Source organism: Acanthopagrus latus, chromosome 22, assembly GCF_904848185.1.
Source record: "Acanthopagrus latus isolate v.2019 chromosome 22, fAcaLat1.1, whole genome shotgun sequence".
Classification (NCBI taxonomy): Eukaryota; Metazoa; Chordata; class Actinopteri; order Spariformes; family Sparidae; genus Acanthopagrus; species Acanthopagrus latus.
The window spans coordinates 19,276,181-19,295,356 of NC_051060.1; the positions used below are offsets into that span (position 1 = coordinate 19,276,181).

General features: G+C 41.7%; 1 protein-coding gene across 1 annotated transcript; it reads right to left on the minus strand.

The window, feature by feature from the left end:
- Nucleotides 1–85: 85 nt before the first annotated feature.
- tpd52l1 (tpd52 like 1) lies at nt 86–18,190 on the minus strand. The gene is made up of 6 exons (XM_037085867.1): nt 18,046–18,190; nt 9,196–9,314; nt 8,944–9,092; nt 6,466–6,567; nt 3,502–3,562; nt 86–1,747 (listed from the first exon to the last, which is right to left on the minus strand). Exons 1-6 carry the CDS (start codon nt 18,062–18,064, stop codon nt 1,625–1,627), a joined length of 573 nt encoding a protein of 190 aa, XP_036941762.1. The 5' UTR covers nt 18,065–18,190; the 3' UTR covers nt 86–1,624.
- Between the last annotated feature and the right edge of the window lie 986 nt (nt 18,191–19,176).

Consider the following 19,176-nt stretch of genomic DNA (forward strand, 5'->3'; position numbering starts at 1 on the left):
AGTCATGCAGCAAAAAACAAACAAAGGGTTTTTTAATCTTTTGTGGCACCGACTTTTTCTTAATAAAAACTCAGTCCAGACTTTCTTTCAGTGTTAAACAAGTTAGTTCTGCGAGAGGAAGTTTAAAAACATGTGAGTAACAACAATTCTTGGAATTCAGGGAACACATTACAGTAAAGGATCGTATAACATCTACAGTATGATGATGTTATATCCGTATTATACAGCTTGTATCAGAAAAGACATGGAGCGGGGACATCAAATCAAAAATCTGCAACATTAATGTTGAATACCGAGGTCGTGACTGATCTTAGACTAACATGGAAACAACATATCGACTCTATCAAAGGAAACATGTCACAGTCAGCAGCACTCCTGTATAAATCTGGGGGTATGTTACAGTTATAAGGCCTTGTATGTAATCTATCGCTCGCTCATTCCTCCGTACGTGTGACAGTGTGGAATTGTGGATGTTTAAAATGAAATGAAATTCAGTAATGGTCCTACAAAAACGAGCCACAAGCATTATTAACAAGACAATGCTCACACAAATCCACTGATTCTGCTTCTAGATGTTATTATTATTTACCTTTTCCAACCGCTGATTTTTTTAATCTCCAGCATCGTATTTAATGTTACCACTCAGTAAAAACCACCATTAATAAACAGTAAATGTATTAAGGTATATATGAATTAAGCTTTCGTTGTTATTTCATGGTTAACATGCAGTGAAATGCTTTACAAAACAGTTATTAATCAGTTGTTTACTGTAAAGGTGCAGCGGACGTTGATAAATGGTTTGTTAATAATTTCATTCTCTGCTTTCTGTTTATTAATAGCAGTTACTGTAAAGTGTTATTGACTTAAATGTCCCATGTGATTAATCATCAGATTCTCGAGGCAGCCGTGTTAAAAACAAAAATACATAGTTACATTTACGAATGACTAATATCGCTTCACGTGGGACATATGCAGAATTTCATGTGAATACAGAGTAAAACGTGTGTGTGTGTGTGTTATGATCCAGCATTCAAACAGGCTCGAACCAACTGTCAGTAGCAGACATAATTTTTTTTAGTAAAACGCACTAAGGTAGTTAGAAATGAAACGTTGTAATGTTTTTTTAATCAAACACAAACATGCGGTTTTGGTCGTGGATGAAAATAAAGAACCCTTAATCTCTTTTTTTTTTGTTGCTGTGATTTATCGTGTTTTTCCCGTCTTGATGACGAACCAAATCATGAGACGGGAGAAACACTCTGCTTTGGTTTCTTAGAATCTGCTCATCCTCCTCTCATTATTTCATTATTTTCTCATAAAGGCGTCGCTTCTTCTCTCCTTCAACCCCGTCGGATCCAACAACAGTCTCCTTTTAAAAATAAAGGCAGACGACTACTGCATGAGAATAATTAGGGTAAATCTGGTCCCGACAAGAAATGGTTAGTGTGATCGAGTGTTTACAGTGTTGGAAGAGGAGACTTAATCACAGACACGGGATTATTTGTATCAGGCGATCGAATTAAAGCAACATTTCAGTCAGAGCGTCGAGCAGATGCGTGCTGAGATACAGCAGTGACGAGAGTTCCTGGGTTGAAGTTCTGCCTCGCGGGGGCGGGACGCGGCTCTAACACGGCCTGTCGGGGCCGTCCGTCAAGTTGTTGGTGGGCGTGTCCTGAGAGCTGGCGTTCGCTGCCGAGGAGAGGACGTCCTCGAAGCTGCCTCTGCTCTCTGAAGTGCCGACCTTTGTCTGTGGAAAATGCAGAAGAAGAAAAAGTCTATCAACACATGTGTCGCTGTTGTTCTGCAGAATGGACTCAAGGTGGCAGACTTTCACCAAGACTCCCTCATCTGAGCACAGAAGAGGAGAGCAAATGTTTACAGGCAACTAAAGCTGAAGAGTAACTGGCCTCCACAGTGTGTTTGATTTTCTAAAGAGGTTATCCACTTATCCTTGAAGTGATATTAACAGTATTATTAAAAAAGTAAAGATATGTTACAATATTACTCAATTACAATTCAAACTACTGGTAAAGATGTAAGTCAAAGCTAAAATACCTCTCAGATTATTAGTTACTTTTTAACTGTTGATGTTTAATGCATTACCACTAGCAACCAGGAGTTCCTGTTTCTCCAAATCTTCAGTTACTGAAGTCTGAATCACTCCCAACACCTCTCCAACCCTGCGCCTGCTGCACAGTTTGTGTGCTTGTTCGTATTTCAATTGGCCTGTTTGTGATTAAATAACTGTACTGGCTACAAAATAATGCAGATAAAAGATTAAAATATTCATTCAAATTGTACTCGGTGCTCAATTATATTTGTTTCAGAAGCTGCGATGAGTTGCTTCTACCTTTAAAGATTTGAGGTTCTTCTGCTCCTCCTTATCTCAGATGAAGAAAAAATGACATATTTATATCCTTCCTGTCCAGTGACAACCATAAATCTCCATGTTTAAATATGTTTTTTATGCGTTCAGAATATTCCTCTACTTCTTCAGATAGATAAACTATTTGCAAACCTTCGTGGATTAGCTGGAAGAAACATCGTCACAAGCTGAAAACAGGCACTGCTGTACATGAAACTACCCAGCAGTATATAAAGTAATTAAAATGAGCTTAACAGTAACACACTCATTAATACAGCAGCTATAATAGTAAAACACTGACGGGGGAACATTCTTTCACACTTAAAGTATCTGAAACCTTCTTCGTCCAATCACAGCTTCTATCTCAGACGTAAAGACACAGGGTGAGAGTGCGCTGCTGCTCGGGCTGCGTCGGGATCAGTGTGAATATAAATAACCTGACAGGCTGAAGGAGTCACAGTGTAAGCCAGCAATTACACCCAGATTACAGTGTTGTGTTCTCGCCGCTGCACTGACATCTTGTGACGTTTCACAGGCACAATCCCGACCGTCACAGCTCACGACTGAACAAAGCATGTGGCACCAAGTAGTGTGACTGTCGGTAGGACATCCGCCAAACAGTCAGATTATTAAATATGCTTCGTTTTGGAAGTAGTCTTTTTTGTTTTTCAGCTGTAACTGCAACAATTATAGATAAATAGTTAAGAGCAGTGGTTGATGTTTCAGCTGTTCTTATTTTAGGTGCTTTGTTTCTTTCCCACCACGGCTTTGAACAACCTCATCCCCAGAAAAAAAATCAGGAAAAACAAAGAAATAAATCATCACCGTTCAGACTAATGGCTAGTTTTTGTGCTTTAGGTAAACCGATCCATCACTTTCTTCAATCTGTGGCCCGACTGGTAAATCAGGGGTCTCCAACCAAACACTGTTGTCAGCGGTGGGTTTATATGAAAGCATCAAACAAGCAATTTAGTTGAATGAGATGTTCACAATTTGAAATAGCGTGACTAGAAAAGAATGTTAAGTTGATTTTCAGCCACGTGGCGCATTGGATTCAACAAACAAGACTGATTCTACCGTCTTGAAGTAACTATTTAGAAACATCTCACACACACACACGCACACACACTGTTTACCTTTATAGTAGTCACTGTACTCTCAACTTTCTCCTCGAAGGACTTGAAGCTTGGAGAGTTTCTGTAAAGAAAAAGGAAAAAACATTTTGGAACAACTGCGTAACATGATTTGTACTATTCTTAGACAATGTAAGTGTTGTGGCAGATGTGTGCTTGAGTAAACAGGTGTCAACACAATGTGAAAAATCTCAGCGTCTTCGTATCACATTTAAGTTATCGGCACTGACTTAACAAACACATTAAACAACGTGCTCTTGTAATCTAGCCGCTGTTCGAGCGCTGCTTCATGTACGTATTGTAAGCGAGAGTAAGGTGGAATGTAGTGACCCAGAGATGACATCACACAGAGATAAGCAAAACACACATGACTTGACTCTCACGCACAGAAAGCAAAGCGAGCACAGTGTGGTTACCTCATGGTGGGCATGCTCATAGACTGTCTGATAGAGTAGCTGTCCCCAGAGAGCGTGGTGAGAGAGGAGTTAATGGTTAGCAGAGGTCACAGACACACAGACACACACCAGAACAAAGACACAGTTGCACACTGGCTGCAGGTAGCAGGAGAAATACATGTTTTTATGTATATGATCTATGGTGTGATATCACAGCTGATTTAATTTGTCTGCAACCATCAATAAAATCAGTACGTGCTCAGAGGTGAGAAGCCTGAATGATCCTCAGTCAGTCTCAGCATGTTCTGTATGAGCTACTCTCCTCCGGCGGGGAGGAAAGTTTGTGACATGTTGTTCACCTGGCTCGTCAATCAGTTCGATCTGATCCTGATCTGAGATGAGAAGCGCCTGACTGACTGACTGACTGACTGACTGACTGACTGACTGAGCATGACGTGGCAGCGGCAGTCTCAGCTGACTGTACGAGTCCAGACTGAACCAACCAGTTAGCTGCTATCAGCTCATCAGACTCAGATCCACTGAGTTAAGACTCGCCGCCTCAGACAGACGAGAGCTGTGTGGTTCTTACCCTATAGAGTTGGATCTTGGGAGGCATGAAGGAAGACGGAGAACATTGTAAAGATACAGACTTTTACAGTCACACTCATTTAACATTTGTACTGTATAAAAACAATTTTACTACTACCACTAATACTGTTGTTAACTTTGATTTGAGGTAAGCTGATATCTGTCTAGGGAAGTAAACAAGAAGGAAGTGGAACCAGATTGTGCTGAACTAAATCTCACCTCACTTGTACACGACTCACTGACAAAACCACTGAAGTAACAGCAACAACACACAGAAACACAATGTTATCCACACTCCACACATCTAAAGGAAACCCTGGGTTCATGTAAAGAGGGTCAGTGATAAGCACACCAAATATCTATACGCGCACACACATATGGAGGACTGAACTGGTCAAAATAAAAGAAATAAATGGCACATTAAATACATTTGCACCAAAAACACTCAACAAAATAATTTCCCTCAATTCCCCTTTTTGGAGTGCATCAAAAATAGATTGATAAATGTATTCATTCATAAAATGTGTAATGAGTTGATATTTCCGTTTTAACTGGTATATTAATTTATCAATTTAGTGATTTATCCATGTCTTTATTGTTTTTTCATATTATTTTGATGGTTACAGTCCTCCATACACTCGCGAGAACAAAGCACATACAAGGATAAAAAGTTTGCGTTAGTTGTTGGAAGAGAAATATGACAGAACAAGACAGTGGAAGCAAAGAAACACAACTTAAGAGAGGATATTCTGGTGTTTAACTGCACTGAAATGACAAATGTTTGATATATTTATGGCTGAATTGATTGGCAGAAACACAGCATATTATATCAGATAAATAGCTCCGGCCCTCTCTGAAGGAGCAATATGTAAGAATTTAACTTTAAATCGACGTTAATGTTTTGTTTCACCGAGAATTATTGAATTTTTAAGTCAGTGTCTACAACATGACGAGCTGAGCAGATACACATGAACTGTGACATGCTGCGTCCCAGTTCAATATTTCTGACTTACAGGACAGAATGAAATGTAAGAACACTCTTTTAAACACATCCACGGCAACCAAACGGAAAAACAAAACATGCCTACTGCGTGAGCGTACAGAGCGAAAACTATGCACAGTGTGGAACGTACCTCCGAGGGAACAGTAACTCTAGACCAGTCATGCTGGAATAATCAGAGATAATGCATTGTTTCCTCTCTGCACACAATAAGCTGCAGTGTATCCACAAATACAAAATACCACATTTGTCTTTACGACACAGCCTCTGTCACACACACGCTGCAGTCTCAGCACGATACAGTGTTTTTCAAAAGCAACTCTTGGGAGTGTTGGAGTTCTTCCTCCAATCAGCTTCTCTCGCCGCCGCCTCTCTCCATCACATACATGAAGTCACACAGGCCCACATGCTGCCGCTGTCTCTTGTCATCACACACACACACACACACACACACACACACACACACACACACACACACACACACACAAGCGCTCTATTTATTTACGCGCAGAACAATGCAGGCTCTTTCGCGTTGGCTCTCAGCGTCTCAAACGGAGCAACGCGGGAGTGACGGGGAGGCAAAGAGACAAGAGAACAAGAGGAGAGGCAGTGATGGAGGAGGACAGACGTTGCCTCCGGGGCCCTTGAGCTCCCCACAGAAAGCAGCTTAATGTGGGCTTACATAACCTCAAAGTTCCCCCCCTGAGCTGGATGGAGCAAGAGTCAAAAAACTCTGCTTGATGAGAGAGAGAGAGAGAGAGAGGGAGAGACGGGGATGGATGGCATGAATAAAACTGGTGTCTGTGAATCCGATGAAAGTGGGAATGTATCAGTGGGGAGTGGGCGGGCCGGGTCGTCGTGGGTTTCGATATGCAAACATGCCAATGAGGGGCCTTTATGATGGGTAACCATGGCTGCAGGAGACACATTTCTATCTGCATGATACATGATGCGAGACGTAAAGATCCGACTTCGTTCTCATACCTCATGTCCCCGAACTTCCTGGTGATGGCGCTGCCCAGAGTGGTGAAGGCTGCCGAGGTTTTCTGTCCGGCTGTGGAGAGCGTCTCTGATGTCTTCTTAAAGCTGCGGCACAAAGAGAGGCGCATTCAGAGTCTGTCATTAATACAATATTCATACATGCACGAGCCGGGCACAGATGGAACAAATGGGATCATCAGATCAAAGGGCCTCTCGGTGATCTGGCCCGACATTATGATTGTTCCCGTCAATCTTTGCTAATCACAGGCAATGAAACCCGCGTCAGCTGTTTTTGTTTGTCATTGTCTGGCTTTTAAACCTTCATTCTATAAATGTCCGTTCAGGATACACTGCATGTTTATGAGTGCAAATACTGATCAACATCATTTTACTGTAAAAATACAAATTCATGTTTAGTTTTTTTTTTTTTCTTTTTTAGGACAATTAGAATGAGAATCAAGATTCAAATGTACGAGTTCATTTGAATTTCGGAGACGGTAACAGATACTGATCAACATCACTTTACTGTAAAAATACAAATACAATTCATGTTTTTTAGGATAATCAGAATAAGAATCAAGTTTCACAGGTAGGGAGATTATTTGACTTTGTAGGTGATGCTTGTTGTTTTGTTCCCCAAAGCAAAAAGCATGTGCTAAATTTTCCTTGCAAAGAAATAACTTCCCTTTTCTCCGGAACAATAAACAAGAGCTTCTCTCTCCTATTCACCTCTACTACTTCTGTTTACAGTCAAATATTTACAATACGCGAAACGCCCTCAACAAGCTCTCCTCCGCACCGGATTGTACTTCATCAAACTTACTTCACAGTTTACAAATCTCTATGATCTTATCCTCCTGTGGTCACACCGGTTCATTATACATGAGGACGGGCGGCTGTGTGTGTAAACTGATCTTCAGGTTGAAGTGTAACTAGATAAGAAGCGAGGTCTGTAGAGAATATCCACTTGCTCTTCTCTGTCTCTTGGTGTTTGGGTAAGAGCTCAAAGGCTGGTGAGGAAACTGGGTCATTCCTCGAGACAGTTAAAGGTAAAAACATGGAACTCTTCTAACACGTCATTTTTTTCTGACTTCGAGGAGCAATAGAGATGTGTTTCACGCCTGATAATGCAGTAAAAATCAGGTTATCTCATCTGAATAATCAGGCAACACTGTCAGATGTTACTGTTATATTTGAGGTGGTAGTTTTCCATAGGAATTTATGGGAATTTATGGGAGAAAATGGCAAAAACATGGAAATAATGGGGTCATTTACTCAGGCTGTGTTTATCTTGTCAAATGAAATAGAAGAAAAACAGTGACTGATTTTAATTTGAATTAAATTACTTTACATATTTAACATTGTATTGAGCTTTTCATTGAATATAGCATTAACTAGCTAACAGTTAACAAACAAGGAGAGGTAGGCTATTTGGAATTTTTAGTCGACACGTGCAAACTAATGATTTAATGTAACTAATTTATTTATCTTATTTATAAAGAAACATCCCACATGCTAACAGCTAACTAACAGAAGACGGTAACAAGTTAAAAACCGTGTTCATTGCTAATATTGATTTCAGTTACATACATCTTGAGAAACAAAGACTATTTCTCACAGTCAATAACCAAAAAAGGGCTTGAGTCGAGAGATTATAAACTAAAATAATATAAACTAGAGACGTCCGTCAACATGTTACCGTCCCGACACATGAATACTCAGTACTCATGGGTCGAACTGCAGCCATCTCAGTGACACTGACGTCTCAGTGTGGGCCAGGATCGTCAAATGTGTGGCGGCCAACCCCACATTTCAGAACCCTTACTCAGACCACGCCAATCTTCAAAGTCGGCCTTCATTTGGATCTCAGCTACACACCTGGGAAGTTTCGTAAAGCTTGTGTGGTTGTGACGCCGACGTTCTGACACTGATGGATGTATAAACATCAAAATACTAAATATAATACAGCTACTGTCCTAGTTCCCGCTACAGCAGGTGGCTCATATTTTGCCACGATGACAGGCATTTGACTCACAAAGCGCAAACACTACCAGCCAACACTGTCGCTGCTGGTAAAGATTATTATCACTGCCATCGGCTGGAGAGGACGTTTAGCTAACCGTATGCCGACAGTAGCCTCCAGCAGCATGTAGCCACTTGATGTGTTTTTAATCAGGTTCATGATGTCTGTTGAACTGAGCAACACGAAGATAACAAACACACACGCACACGCTGTGCAGCCAGGAGCAGAGGATTATGTCTTTATAATTGGGTTTTTCTGATATCAGTGTTTTATAACAGACACTCGGTTTGAAGCAGGTTGCAACATCAACCATCCTTTTGTGTGTGTGTGAGTCCTGTAAAGGGCATTTATGTTGACAGCAAACAGGAAAGCCATTCAGTTATGTGCTTCAGGCACAAACACACACACACACAAACTTTCTCCGCTTCACTTTAACAATACTAAACGTTCAAACTCACGCCGTGGACGTCTGCATGTCGTGCCAGCCTCTGCTGAAGTTGTTTCTGAGCTCGCTCAGAGGAGAGATGCCCAGTTTCTGTCTGAGGTCCGCTTGCTGCTTCTCTTTAGACGCCAAAACCTGCTTCAGCGTGCTGATCTCCTCTTCCAGCTGGACGCAAACAAGACAAAAAAACATTCATCCCATTACTGTCTTTGTTACGTCAACCCCTGTTGTTGTTTTGAAGCTTGAGGACGGCCATGTGGGGACGTACTTTGGCGAGCTCTTGATGGATCTCCTCTCGCTCCTCCTCCGTCATGATGGAGTTGTTTAGGTTGACTTCTGAGACATAATCTTCGTCAGCCTCCCTCAGCGGCTCCGAGTCGAGAAAACCTGAGTGAACAGTGATGGAGACGCACAAACAGAGCAGAGCAGACAGGAATTTGATTGAAAAGGGCCTCGAGATATTTCCTTTATTCGATCAATTGTATCGCGAATGTATAACCTTTAAATGAAACGTCAAAGGCCATCAGAGGAAACAAATGTCTCTGACCTTTACTGTTTCGTTGCTCTTAAGATTCCTGTATTTCTATATGTGTTAATTTTGTTGTTCTGAGTTGCAAACTTTCTGACACCCTCTATATGTTTCCCAGTCCACACATCCGTCCATCTGTCCCTCTGTCTGCACGTCTGACTCTGTCCAACTCTTATGTAATCTGTGGCTGCGGCCTGTGGCGATCTAATCTGGATTAACTGACATGGATTATCTTGCTTTAACTCTGCTGATGGACGGTACAGACTGGCCAACACACACACACACACACACACACGTAAACAAACGCGATGCTGTTTCTGAGGGCAGATTGAACTTTAAGTCACACTTTATTGGACTTGAATGGTTTCCAGAGCAAACAAATCAGAAGTCTTTCACTTATTGAGCAAAACGAGCAATAAACAAATGATGCGTTTCCTTGGCAACCGTTCCCAATCGCAGTATGACAGTCTTTGGATTATATAGTAAGGACACTGTACTGCACACACACACTCACACACACACACACACACACACACACGGCATCACAGATAACACCACAAAATGCAAACTGTCTCTGTGAATGAAGATTTGCATGCGGCAGAGCTGAAGATTATACACACAGTCATCTTACTGGCATCAGCTGACTCTTATACAATATGATGCTGCAGGAACACATTCAATGTATCTTTACGTTTCAGAATGGTGTTTTTTTTTTTTTTTTCAGAAAGCTTAAAATATTCTGCCGAACTCGACTGAATAAAACCAGCAGCCAACAGTGTCGGGATTATTACTGAGACAACTCTGTGATGTGTATTTGCAGGAATGAAAAAAAAAAAAACATGGAGAGAGATGAAGAAGAAAAGAAAATGGGAACAAATGTTTGTGTCTGATTATCCTTTAGACCATATTCACACAGCGGCCATTTTTCTCTGACATCATGCTCAGGCGGGAGGCTGTGTTCTCGCTCGCAAGTCCTGTAAATGTGGGGAAAGTGACAAACTGCCTGATCGATCGGCTGCTGAAAAGACAATGATCTGTGAAAATCAATAGGGACGGGACATCAGGCCATATTTCAACAGCTAACATTAGCTTTCAACCACTTCCGAGCTAAACGTCAACGTAGCTTAAACAATTCTATATGTGAACACTTATTTCAGCCCGAAAGTGAAAACATACTTGATAGAAATCAAACAGTAATGTTGTTGAACGTTAGCCGTTGTCTGACGGCAGCTAACGTAACAGGTGATTAAATTTGTTGTTCTACTTTCAAACTACAGCAGGATTTCACCGCCCATCATCTTTTCAGCTGCTGGTCAGTTGTGAAGCGTTGAAACTGTAATAATTTGTCAAATTTCCTACGTTTATAGAACCTGCAATAGTTGCATAACGCAATCCCAGCAATTTGACCTCCCAACCCTGAGCATGACTTGAATATGGTTTATTGTTGCAGGATTTCTGATATCTGTGGAGGGCAAATCAGGATGTACAGGTAGCACACAGCAACGGGAAAACAAAAGGACCATTGTACACAAAACAAGAAGTGTAAATGCAGGTGGTTATGTCTCTGTATTTGTGGCAGACCTGTGGACATTTTCAGCTTAAACTGTATCTTAACACACAGATTTGACAAGACAGGGAATCAAAATGATTACTGTACCTGCAGTGAGGTGTCCTCTCTCTTATAGCAGCATTAAAGCACAAGTCAGGGGAGAGTTAGCGGAGTAGATGCTGACATATTAACTTTGCTGAGTAAAGTAGTGACATTAACAGAGTTATGTTAACGGCTCAGTGCTCTTAAAATCAGAGGTTCAAAGCGACGAGGCGCTACATGCAGCAATCACACACAAAAGTGTAGCTCACAGCACTAGAACTCAAGCACAGCATGCGTCAATACAAGACAGGCCTTTTTCTATAGCAGGGAGCTATTTCTGCCTACATCACACAGCAGCAGGGCAATCAGAGTTTTTTAAACCCCCGTGGCTGAAATGGAAGCTTTTCATGTCTGTCTAGTGAATGGAGAAGTCAGACCGAGCTGTTTAATGTTCAGGAATCCAAGAGAAGACCTTAACATGCCAGACAGAGCACTGATACGTGTATTTTCTCCCAGTGTACGCCAATAAGACAGGAGATATTAGCATTCAGTGTTTAATTAATTATAATCATAATAAACATGGAACACTAAAATGCAAAAAATGGATCCATGCAACTTCTTTAAAATAACCATACTGATGCTCAATTTCACATAAAGGTAGGCTATTCAAGATAATTAGCATAATGTCATGTTGCAGACGGTTTATTTTTGCCAAGGCAGGTTTCCTTTTAGCTAACGCAGGTTTCTTTCAAGCTACGGAAGGTTACATTTTAGCTAATGTATGTTCCGTTAAGCTGGTTTAAAGGAAGCCTGCCTTAGCTGAATAGTTAACCTGTACAGACATATTTGTAGCTCAGACAGGTTTCCGTTTCGCTAGCCACTAACAAAAGTTTCCTTGGCTAACGCAGATTTTATCAAGTTTAAGTAGGTAGGCTACCATTTTAGCTGGAGCAGGTTTCTTTTTAGCTAGGGCAGGTTTCTGTTAAGCTAGTTTGAAGGAAACCTGAAAGAAAGAAACCTTTGCAGACTAGGGTAGTTTTACGTCTTAAATTAGCTCAACAGGAAATTGCATCAGCTAAAAAGTCAACTCATGCAGGTTTTACGAGTGAAGGCGCTTAAGCCTACCTTTGGAATGAATACAAGTTTATTGTAGCGAGGGCAGGTTTCCGTTAAACTAGTTTAAATGAAACGTGCCCTTGCTAAAAACTAACGACCTGTACAGACTTCTTTATTGCTAAGGCGGGTTTCCGTTTGGTTAACTGCTAGCGCAGGATGCAGGTTTTCTCTTTAGCTTAGGCAGGTTTAAACACTTACTTTTAGATATGTTTCTTTTTAGCTAACATAGTTCTCGGTAATCTAACGAAAAAGTGGAGACGCGCCTGTGTTTCATGGCAGTTTCTTTAAGTGTCTTATAGATGTAGACCTACGTAAGGAACGTTAGAGAGAGTCACATGTTTAACAAGTTTGTCATGCAAACAAAAGCCACAACACTTCGTCTTGTGTTATCAACACTAACGGGCGGTGTGGTGCCATTTTCTATGAGACAAGAGTATCAAAAACACACTTGGAAGATCTTAAGAGCAATCACACTCAGTTTTATGTTGGTCATTTGAACTATGATATACTGCCAATTCTCTGGAATGTGAAGAACGCTGAGACTTGTACGTAAATGGTCACAGTCATGGTTCACTGCATGAAATGGGTTCGATACAAAGTAAGCTAAAGTCTGAAGGTCTCTACTAAAATGGAGGGGTTGGGTCATTGGGAATACTAAGGTCATGTTACACAGGCAACGTTTGAAAGCAATGCGAACCGGCAACTTTACCAAAAGCTTATCTTACAGCTATCTGATGACTAATTCCTCTTAATTTGTCATCTACGTTGCTTTAAAACGTGCTCCACTATGTCACAGTTGCACCTTTTTGTAAGTGGCACAACTACGTTTTAAGGCAACATTTCACTTTGGTTGAACATATACAATGATTCAGTCAATCAGCACTGAAAGTAGGTGACACAGAACCGGTATCGATCCATCCACCCATCCGTCCATGCATATTCATCAGCTCATCTAGGGCTGGGTCGCTGTGGGCGCAGGCTGAGCAAGTTACTCCAGATATCCCTTTCCCTAACATCTTTTTCCAGAATCCCAAGGTGTTGTAGGTTAGGTGTTAGGTGAGATATACTTTTCTTCTTTTCTTAAAGTTCTGGCTCCACCTTGGGGTCTCCTCCCAGTTGGACATGCCTGGAAAACCTCAATGGAAGATGCTCAGGACGGATCCTTATCAGATGTCCAAAAAACCCCTAGCTTACCCAAGATAGCAGCTAACCCAAGATACTTGACCTTGATCAATCCACCGTTTTCCGGGACAGGATAATGGTGTCCGACTTGGAGGTGCTGACTCTCATCCTGGCTGCTTCGCACTCGATTTCAACCCCCCCCAATTTATACTGAATATCATGGTCAGATTAAGCCAACAGACCTGAAACAAACCTGAAAATCTGACCTGACTGCGCCTTGAGATCTGGTTAATTAATATCACAAACAGGATCGGTGGAGAGACGTAACCTCGGGTCATCCTTTGGTTACACAGGGACTGCGTGGCTTACAGCCTCAGCTCTGAATTATCAGATAAAATACAAAGGATTTGACCTCAGTGGCCTCAGTGGCATTTATAGCCCCAGTGTGGCTATGGGTTCCCACCGAGGTCAGTAATGATGTGAAGTAAATGTTCAACCAAAGTGAAAGATTGTCTATTCTACAGGCTCTAGTCTACATCCCTCTTCACCTGTGCTGTCAAACTGCATATCCCAAGTGGTGGACATGACCCAGCTGTCAGAGTGGGACATCGATGCCTGACCCTGCTGATCGTCCCCTGACGGTGAGGTTTTACCCCATTCCGTCAGAGTTCCCCCATTTTGGGCCGCGGGAGGCAAATCACCGTATGAGCTCCTTTTAACGGATTCCTCCGCAGAGGAGTAAAACGTTCCCTCGTTCAAACCTGAGTGAGGAAACAGTTGAACATATTTCAGCATCTCAGACAAAAACAAAGCGCTTGATTCATCTGATGTCGCAAGTCACGCGTCTGCTTTTAATGACGTTTTTGCTTAACTGACAAAAAAAAAAAAAAAAAAAAAAAAAAAATGAAATTGCTGATTGTGAGCCAACTGAAACTGGCCATGGCATTTTAGTGTAAAGGAAGTTTCTAGTAGCAGGAAGTCTCAGCCGCTGGTAAGGTGTTTAATTAATCATCTGTTGCTGAGAACCTATTAACTCCCACAGCTACAATATGCAAATGTTATTCTACGTGGCAGTAAATTACAATATCAAGTGAGGCAGTCCTGCATTATAATCTGTTTACAGGCGGCCTGGTTGAAGGGGCTCGTTAAAGTCAGCAGGGGCCTATTTGCATTGTTTGCATGTAATGACAAAGCAAGTCTGGCTACATTTATATCTGTTATTCATCCGACTGTGTAAGAAAACTAATTTGTCTACGTTCAGATTTATTACCTAAGGCGATCCTTCATTTGAAATCTTGCTTGAAAATCCTAAACAGTTAAAACTTGGGTTGGTACATTATTCTCAAAGCATTTTTGTAATATTTGTAGACATTCTCTTCAGGGGCTGTTTGCTTTGTGGTACACCGTCAGCGACGACGGTGTACCACAAAGCAAACAGCCCCTGAGCCTGATACAGAAGCTACCTGCACTACTCCTATAGTGGCTAACATTAGCATAAAGCACACGGCCACTGAAGCGAACAGAGCCGAGGCGGTAGCATCAGCCTCCTTCGAAACACACCTGCCGAAACGATTTCCCTCAGTGGTCTTTTTTGGACTGAGGTACCTTCAGGACATCTATTTTTTGCCTAAGTTTACACGATTATGGCCAAAGATTCTTTGAATTTTGGTCAAAGCCGACCCTAAACCTTTCAGAGTAAAGCTGATGGTAAATGCTCGTCAATTAGCCAATAAACAGAAACTGACTTTTTCTAGACAAAATGCAATCGGCACATCAACTACAATAGAGGGACAGCACCAACTCAGGCCACAGGCACCCACACTCCTGACCACTACTAGTTAAATCCACACTGAATCACAGAAGTAAGAAAACTGCTGCTGCACTAATCTCTAAATCTAAATGTTCGAACGTGCTGTCACTTCAGGTGTTTCTGCGCTCGAGTGAATGCACGTTGTCGTCGCCTCTCGCGATGCGATCTGTGCGCAGCGGCAAATTTTTTTGCTCCCCACCCCGTGATTCAGCGTGGATTTACCTTTCTTTTCTTTCTTCCACCTGGGAGAGTTGAGTCTTACCCTGCTCTCCCTCGTGTTTGGCTGAGTTAACCCATTCCTCTCCGGGACCCACGCTGCCCCAGTCCACCACTGCATCGCTCAGAACGCTAGAGTACAACTCTGCAGCCGAGCAAGGCAGCAGGGCGAGAGCAGACAAGAACACGGGTTAGATGCACATGAACAAACACACACACACTCGCAGCATCATCATCATGCTTTATGGGGGATTTGGTGTTTCTCCGGCGTCCATCCCGGAGCTGTTGGTAAACTTGATAATGGCGAGGTCTGCTGCGCTACAGGAGTTGAAGCCAGACTTATCTGAGTCTGCATTTTGCACGGGAACAGGAACTCTGACTTTTCACTCTCTGCAGCTCTGAGCTGAACTTCTCACAGCAGTTTAAACAGGATTTTCCTAATTCTTGCCATTCAAAAAAAAAAACCCTGTCGGTCAGCAAATCTGCAACAATGAGATCTGTTGTAACTTTTTAAACAACTAAGCAAGAATATCCGAGATCATTGAGCAATCGAACTTCTGTTATTGCTGACGACATCTCATTACGCCACACACACTCCGGCACTTCTTCCATGAACAAGCGGAGCAGTGCGGGCGCCCAGTGTTGTGATTTCCTTCTCGGTTCGACCTGTGGTCTGACTGACTGGTGAACTGCACATTTCAGGGAAGAAAAAAAGCCACAGATTTCCATGGAAAACATTAACGTGAGGGTGGGGGGGAGACACTCAAAGACAATATCAGTCAAGAAACCGTCATTTTCTCAGAGCCACATTGAGCTGCATGTACCAGAACATGTCTTCTGATAAGGCTTTAACTTTGAGCACATGGCTTCTCAGATAAAGCGGCACTCTGTGTTTCACAGGCTGCGTGGTTCAATGTTAAATCAAGAGGATAACATTCAACTGATAGAGATTTTTAGCACTCCCCTCCTCTTTTACTCTGCTTTCTGTTTCTCCCCCCCTCTTTCCTTCCTACTGGGGTGGAATACCTCAGGTCACAAGACTTCATTTGGCCCACTGGTCATGTGGCTACGCTAAATCAGAGGCCTGGCGGACGGTCATAAGGCTGCAAAATCAATTGAAGCTCAACTGGAGATCTGCAGTGTGGCCGAATCTCCAGAAACACCGTTCACGCTGAACATAAACCTAATCTTCACGCTACTTTCTATATGTTTTTTTTTTTTTTTTGTGGGAGATAACAAATGTAAAAGTTTATAATCTTTCCTGGAAACAGTTTTGTTGCCCTGCTGACTCTCAGGTACGCGTTCACGCAAAGGAATGCGACGAACTACCTGCATAAACAAACGCCACCTTTATCCCACTGACCGCACGGATGAGGGAGTCACTGCCCTGCTCGATTAGCTCCTGTCTCACTTTTTAACTTTCATTTCATTTATTCCCATTTCACCAAAATCGTGGGCTCATTAAAAAAAAAAGGAATTCTCAAATATGACACATGCAGAAATAAAACATTAAAAGGGGCACTGTGCAGCCCAGAATATTAATATTTACAATATTAATGAGGTAATAATGCAAACTTAGAAATATTCATCTTGTCAGTAACTGAATAAACAAGCTGTTCTCAGGGGAAAATAAGGTCCCAGAACTCTGTTTGAAGCTAGAAAGGTGGCAGGGTCCGCCACATGTAAACAAAGTGAAACAGTGTTGTCGTTTAAGGCCAGTTTGTTCATTCAGTCATGAAAACAGTTTGTTTAGTTCATTTGTCTCTCTCTTCTGATGAAAATGTCTCCCACCCCCCAATAAAAGTACACTGTGGACCTTTAATGCCACAAATTGTTGGACAACATCTGACAGCTTGAACGTGTCGCGTATCATTCAAAGCCAGAAGTCAAAGTGACACAAACACAGGCTATAAACACGGTCAACCTGTAGATTTCACTGAATCTTTTACGACTTAATCTAAACATTGGACCGTTACATGAAACAGACAGCAGTGCTTTTTATCCAGCACCTCATGAGAAGGCACCGACTTGTTGATTTAATACAAAAACAAATACATCTTGGACTCGAGCTCTCATTAAAATCTGTGTTTCTGCATGAAGTTCAGTGTATGTAAGAGCCAATTAGACTGATTTTCAACAAGAAAAACTGGCACTCTGCTGCTGTCTCTATGAATACCTGACGTACCTGAAAGCTTCATGCATTAAAAACCAGCAGATCTGCAGCTCTGAGGCAGGAAACTGTATCCAGCACTTCGCTCTGGAGTTTCCATGATGTCGTGAATCAACAGTAACACAAACCTGCAGCACACCGGCCAACTCAGAGTGTGTGAGTGTCTGAGGACATTTGTTTATGTGTTGACTCACCAGAAAGATTTGGCCACAATTAAATAAATAAATAAATAAATAAATAAATAAATAAATAAATAAGCTTTTAGTTAACGTGAATAAGCAGTTTGCAAAAATATAAACACTGAGCAGCAGAACATTAAACAGTGTCATTTAAAAACACAAGCTGCATTAAATCCAGAATCAGGCTCCATGTTGTCACTCCTCCACTGTTGTTGTGACTCTAACAGTATTTCCACATTAAATACTTCTCACTCCTCCAACATCAGAGCTGTGACGTGTGACGCTCAGCTCTTTATCAGATCAACAGACGCCAGCAGAGCTTCACTTCCTGCTCTAAACTTCAGCCCGGAGCCGTAAATTAAAGGTTTTTCTGAGGCGGACTCACCTTGTTGTCTGGTCTCCATCAGATGCAGCCAGGTGAACTTCCCCTCGCAGACTGACAGGGCACGTCAGCAGCACGCGTGGCTCGCCTCGGGTTTCCTCCGGCCGTCACGCGCCTTGCTGGCTCTCGGAGGGCGGGGGTGGGCGGTGCTTGCGGAGCACGAGCCAATCACCGAGCGCGCGTGCACACTTTGCATAATTTGCTTACTGGGCGTAATTTTCTTACAGGAAACAAACAGCAGACTGAATAAATGATTCTGTGTGTTTGTTTTAAAGTAGCAACAGTTTTAAAAAAAAGTTCAAGTTCAAAACTAAGATGTAAATAAAAGTAGACAAGTTAATTTCAAAGTGTACTTAAAAGTTAGAGGAAGAGAGATTGAGGGAATTAAAGGAACATCGTGTAGTTTTTCAGTTTTAATCAGAAGGCAAAGATCTTCACTGGCCGATTTATTTTATGCCCGAACAAACAAAATAAACTGTTAACTGTTTTTGTTTATATTCAATCAAATGTGTGTAACATCTTAAAGGTTACTATAGCAACAAATCCTTTACAGTAAAATATATACTAGAAGTGTGCAGGAATGGTACAAGTATGTCAAAACTGGACTTAAAGGTGCATTTGCAAGACAAAGATCTCCACTGACTGACTTTTGTGTCCTTAAATAAACTAATTAAACAAACTGTCTTTGTTTTCATGACTGAATAAACTGAGTAAACAAACTCGCCCCAAAGGACGACACAGTTTCATCCTGTTCTTTGTTTACATGTGGCGGACCCTGCCACCTCTCTAGCTTTGTAATATTTCTCAGTGTGTATTATTACCACATTAAAGGTGCTATTTGCAAGAAAAGTCGATTTTTGAGTTTCATTCTCCTAATTCTTCAAATAATAACGCTGCCGACCCGTCCTACAATCCCAGAGCGTTTGTATTATTACTTCATTAATATTGTAAATGTTAAAAACTTGAATGTCCTCTCCATAAACTTCCCTCTGAAATGTGCAGATATAAAGTAGAAGAAACACTGAAATACTCACAAAATATGCAAGTACCTCAAAATGTATGTACGATGTTTAACAACTCGCATATGTAGGCCTGTAAAATGTCTCGTTTTAAACCTCTTCTGCAATTAACTTC

Bases quoted from the DNA above. Each gene is read 5' to 3' on its own strand.
- tpd52l1 (XM_037085867.1), bottom strand. The intron at 6,568-8,943 runs GTGAGTTTGAAC...TTTGTGCCGCAG, and splicing joins GACATGCAGACGTCCACGGC to CTTTAAGAAGACATCAGAGA. The intron at 1,748-3,501 runs GTAAACAGTGTG...CATTTTCCACAG, and splicing joins GTACAGTGACTACTATAAAG to ACAAAGGTCGGCACTTCAGA.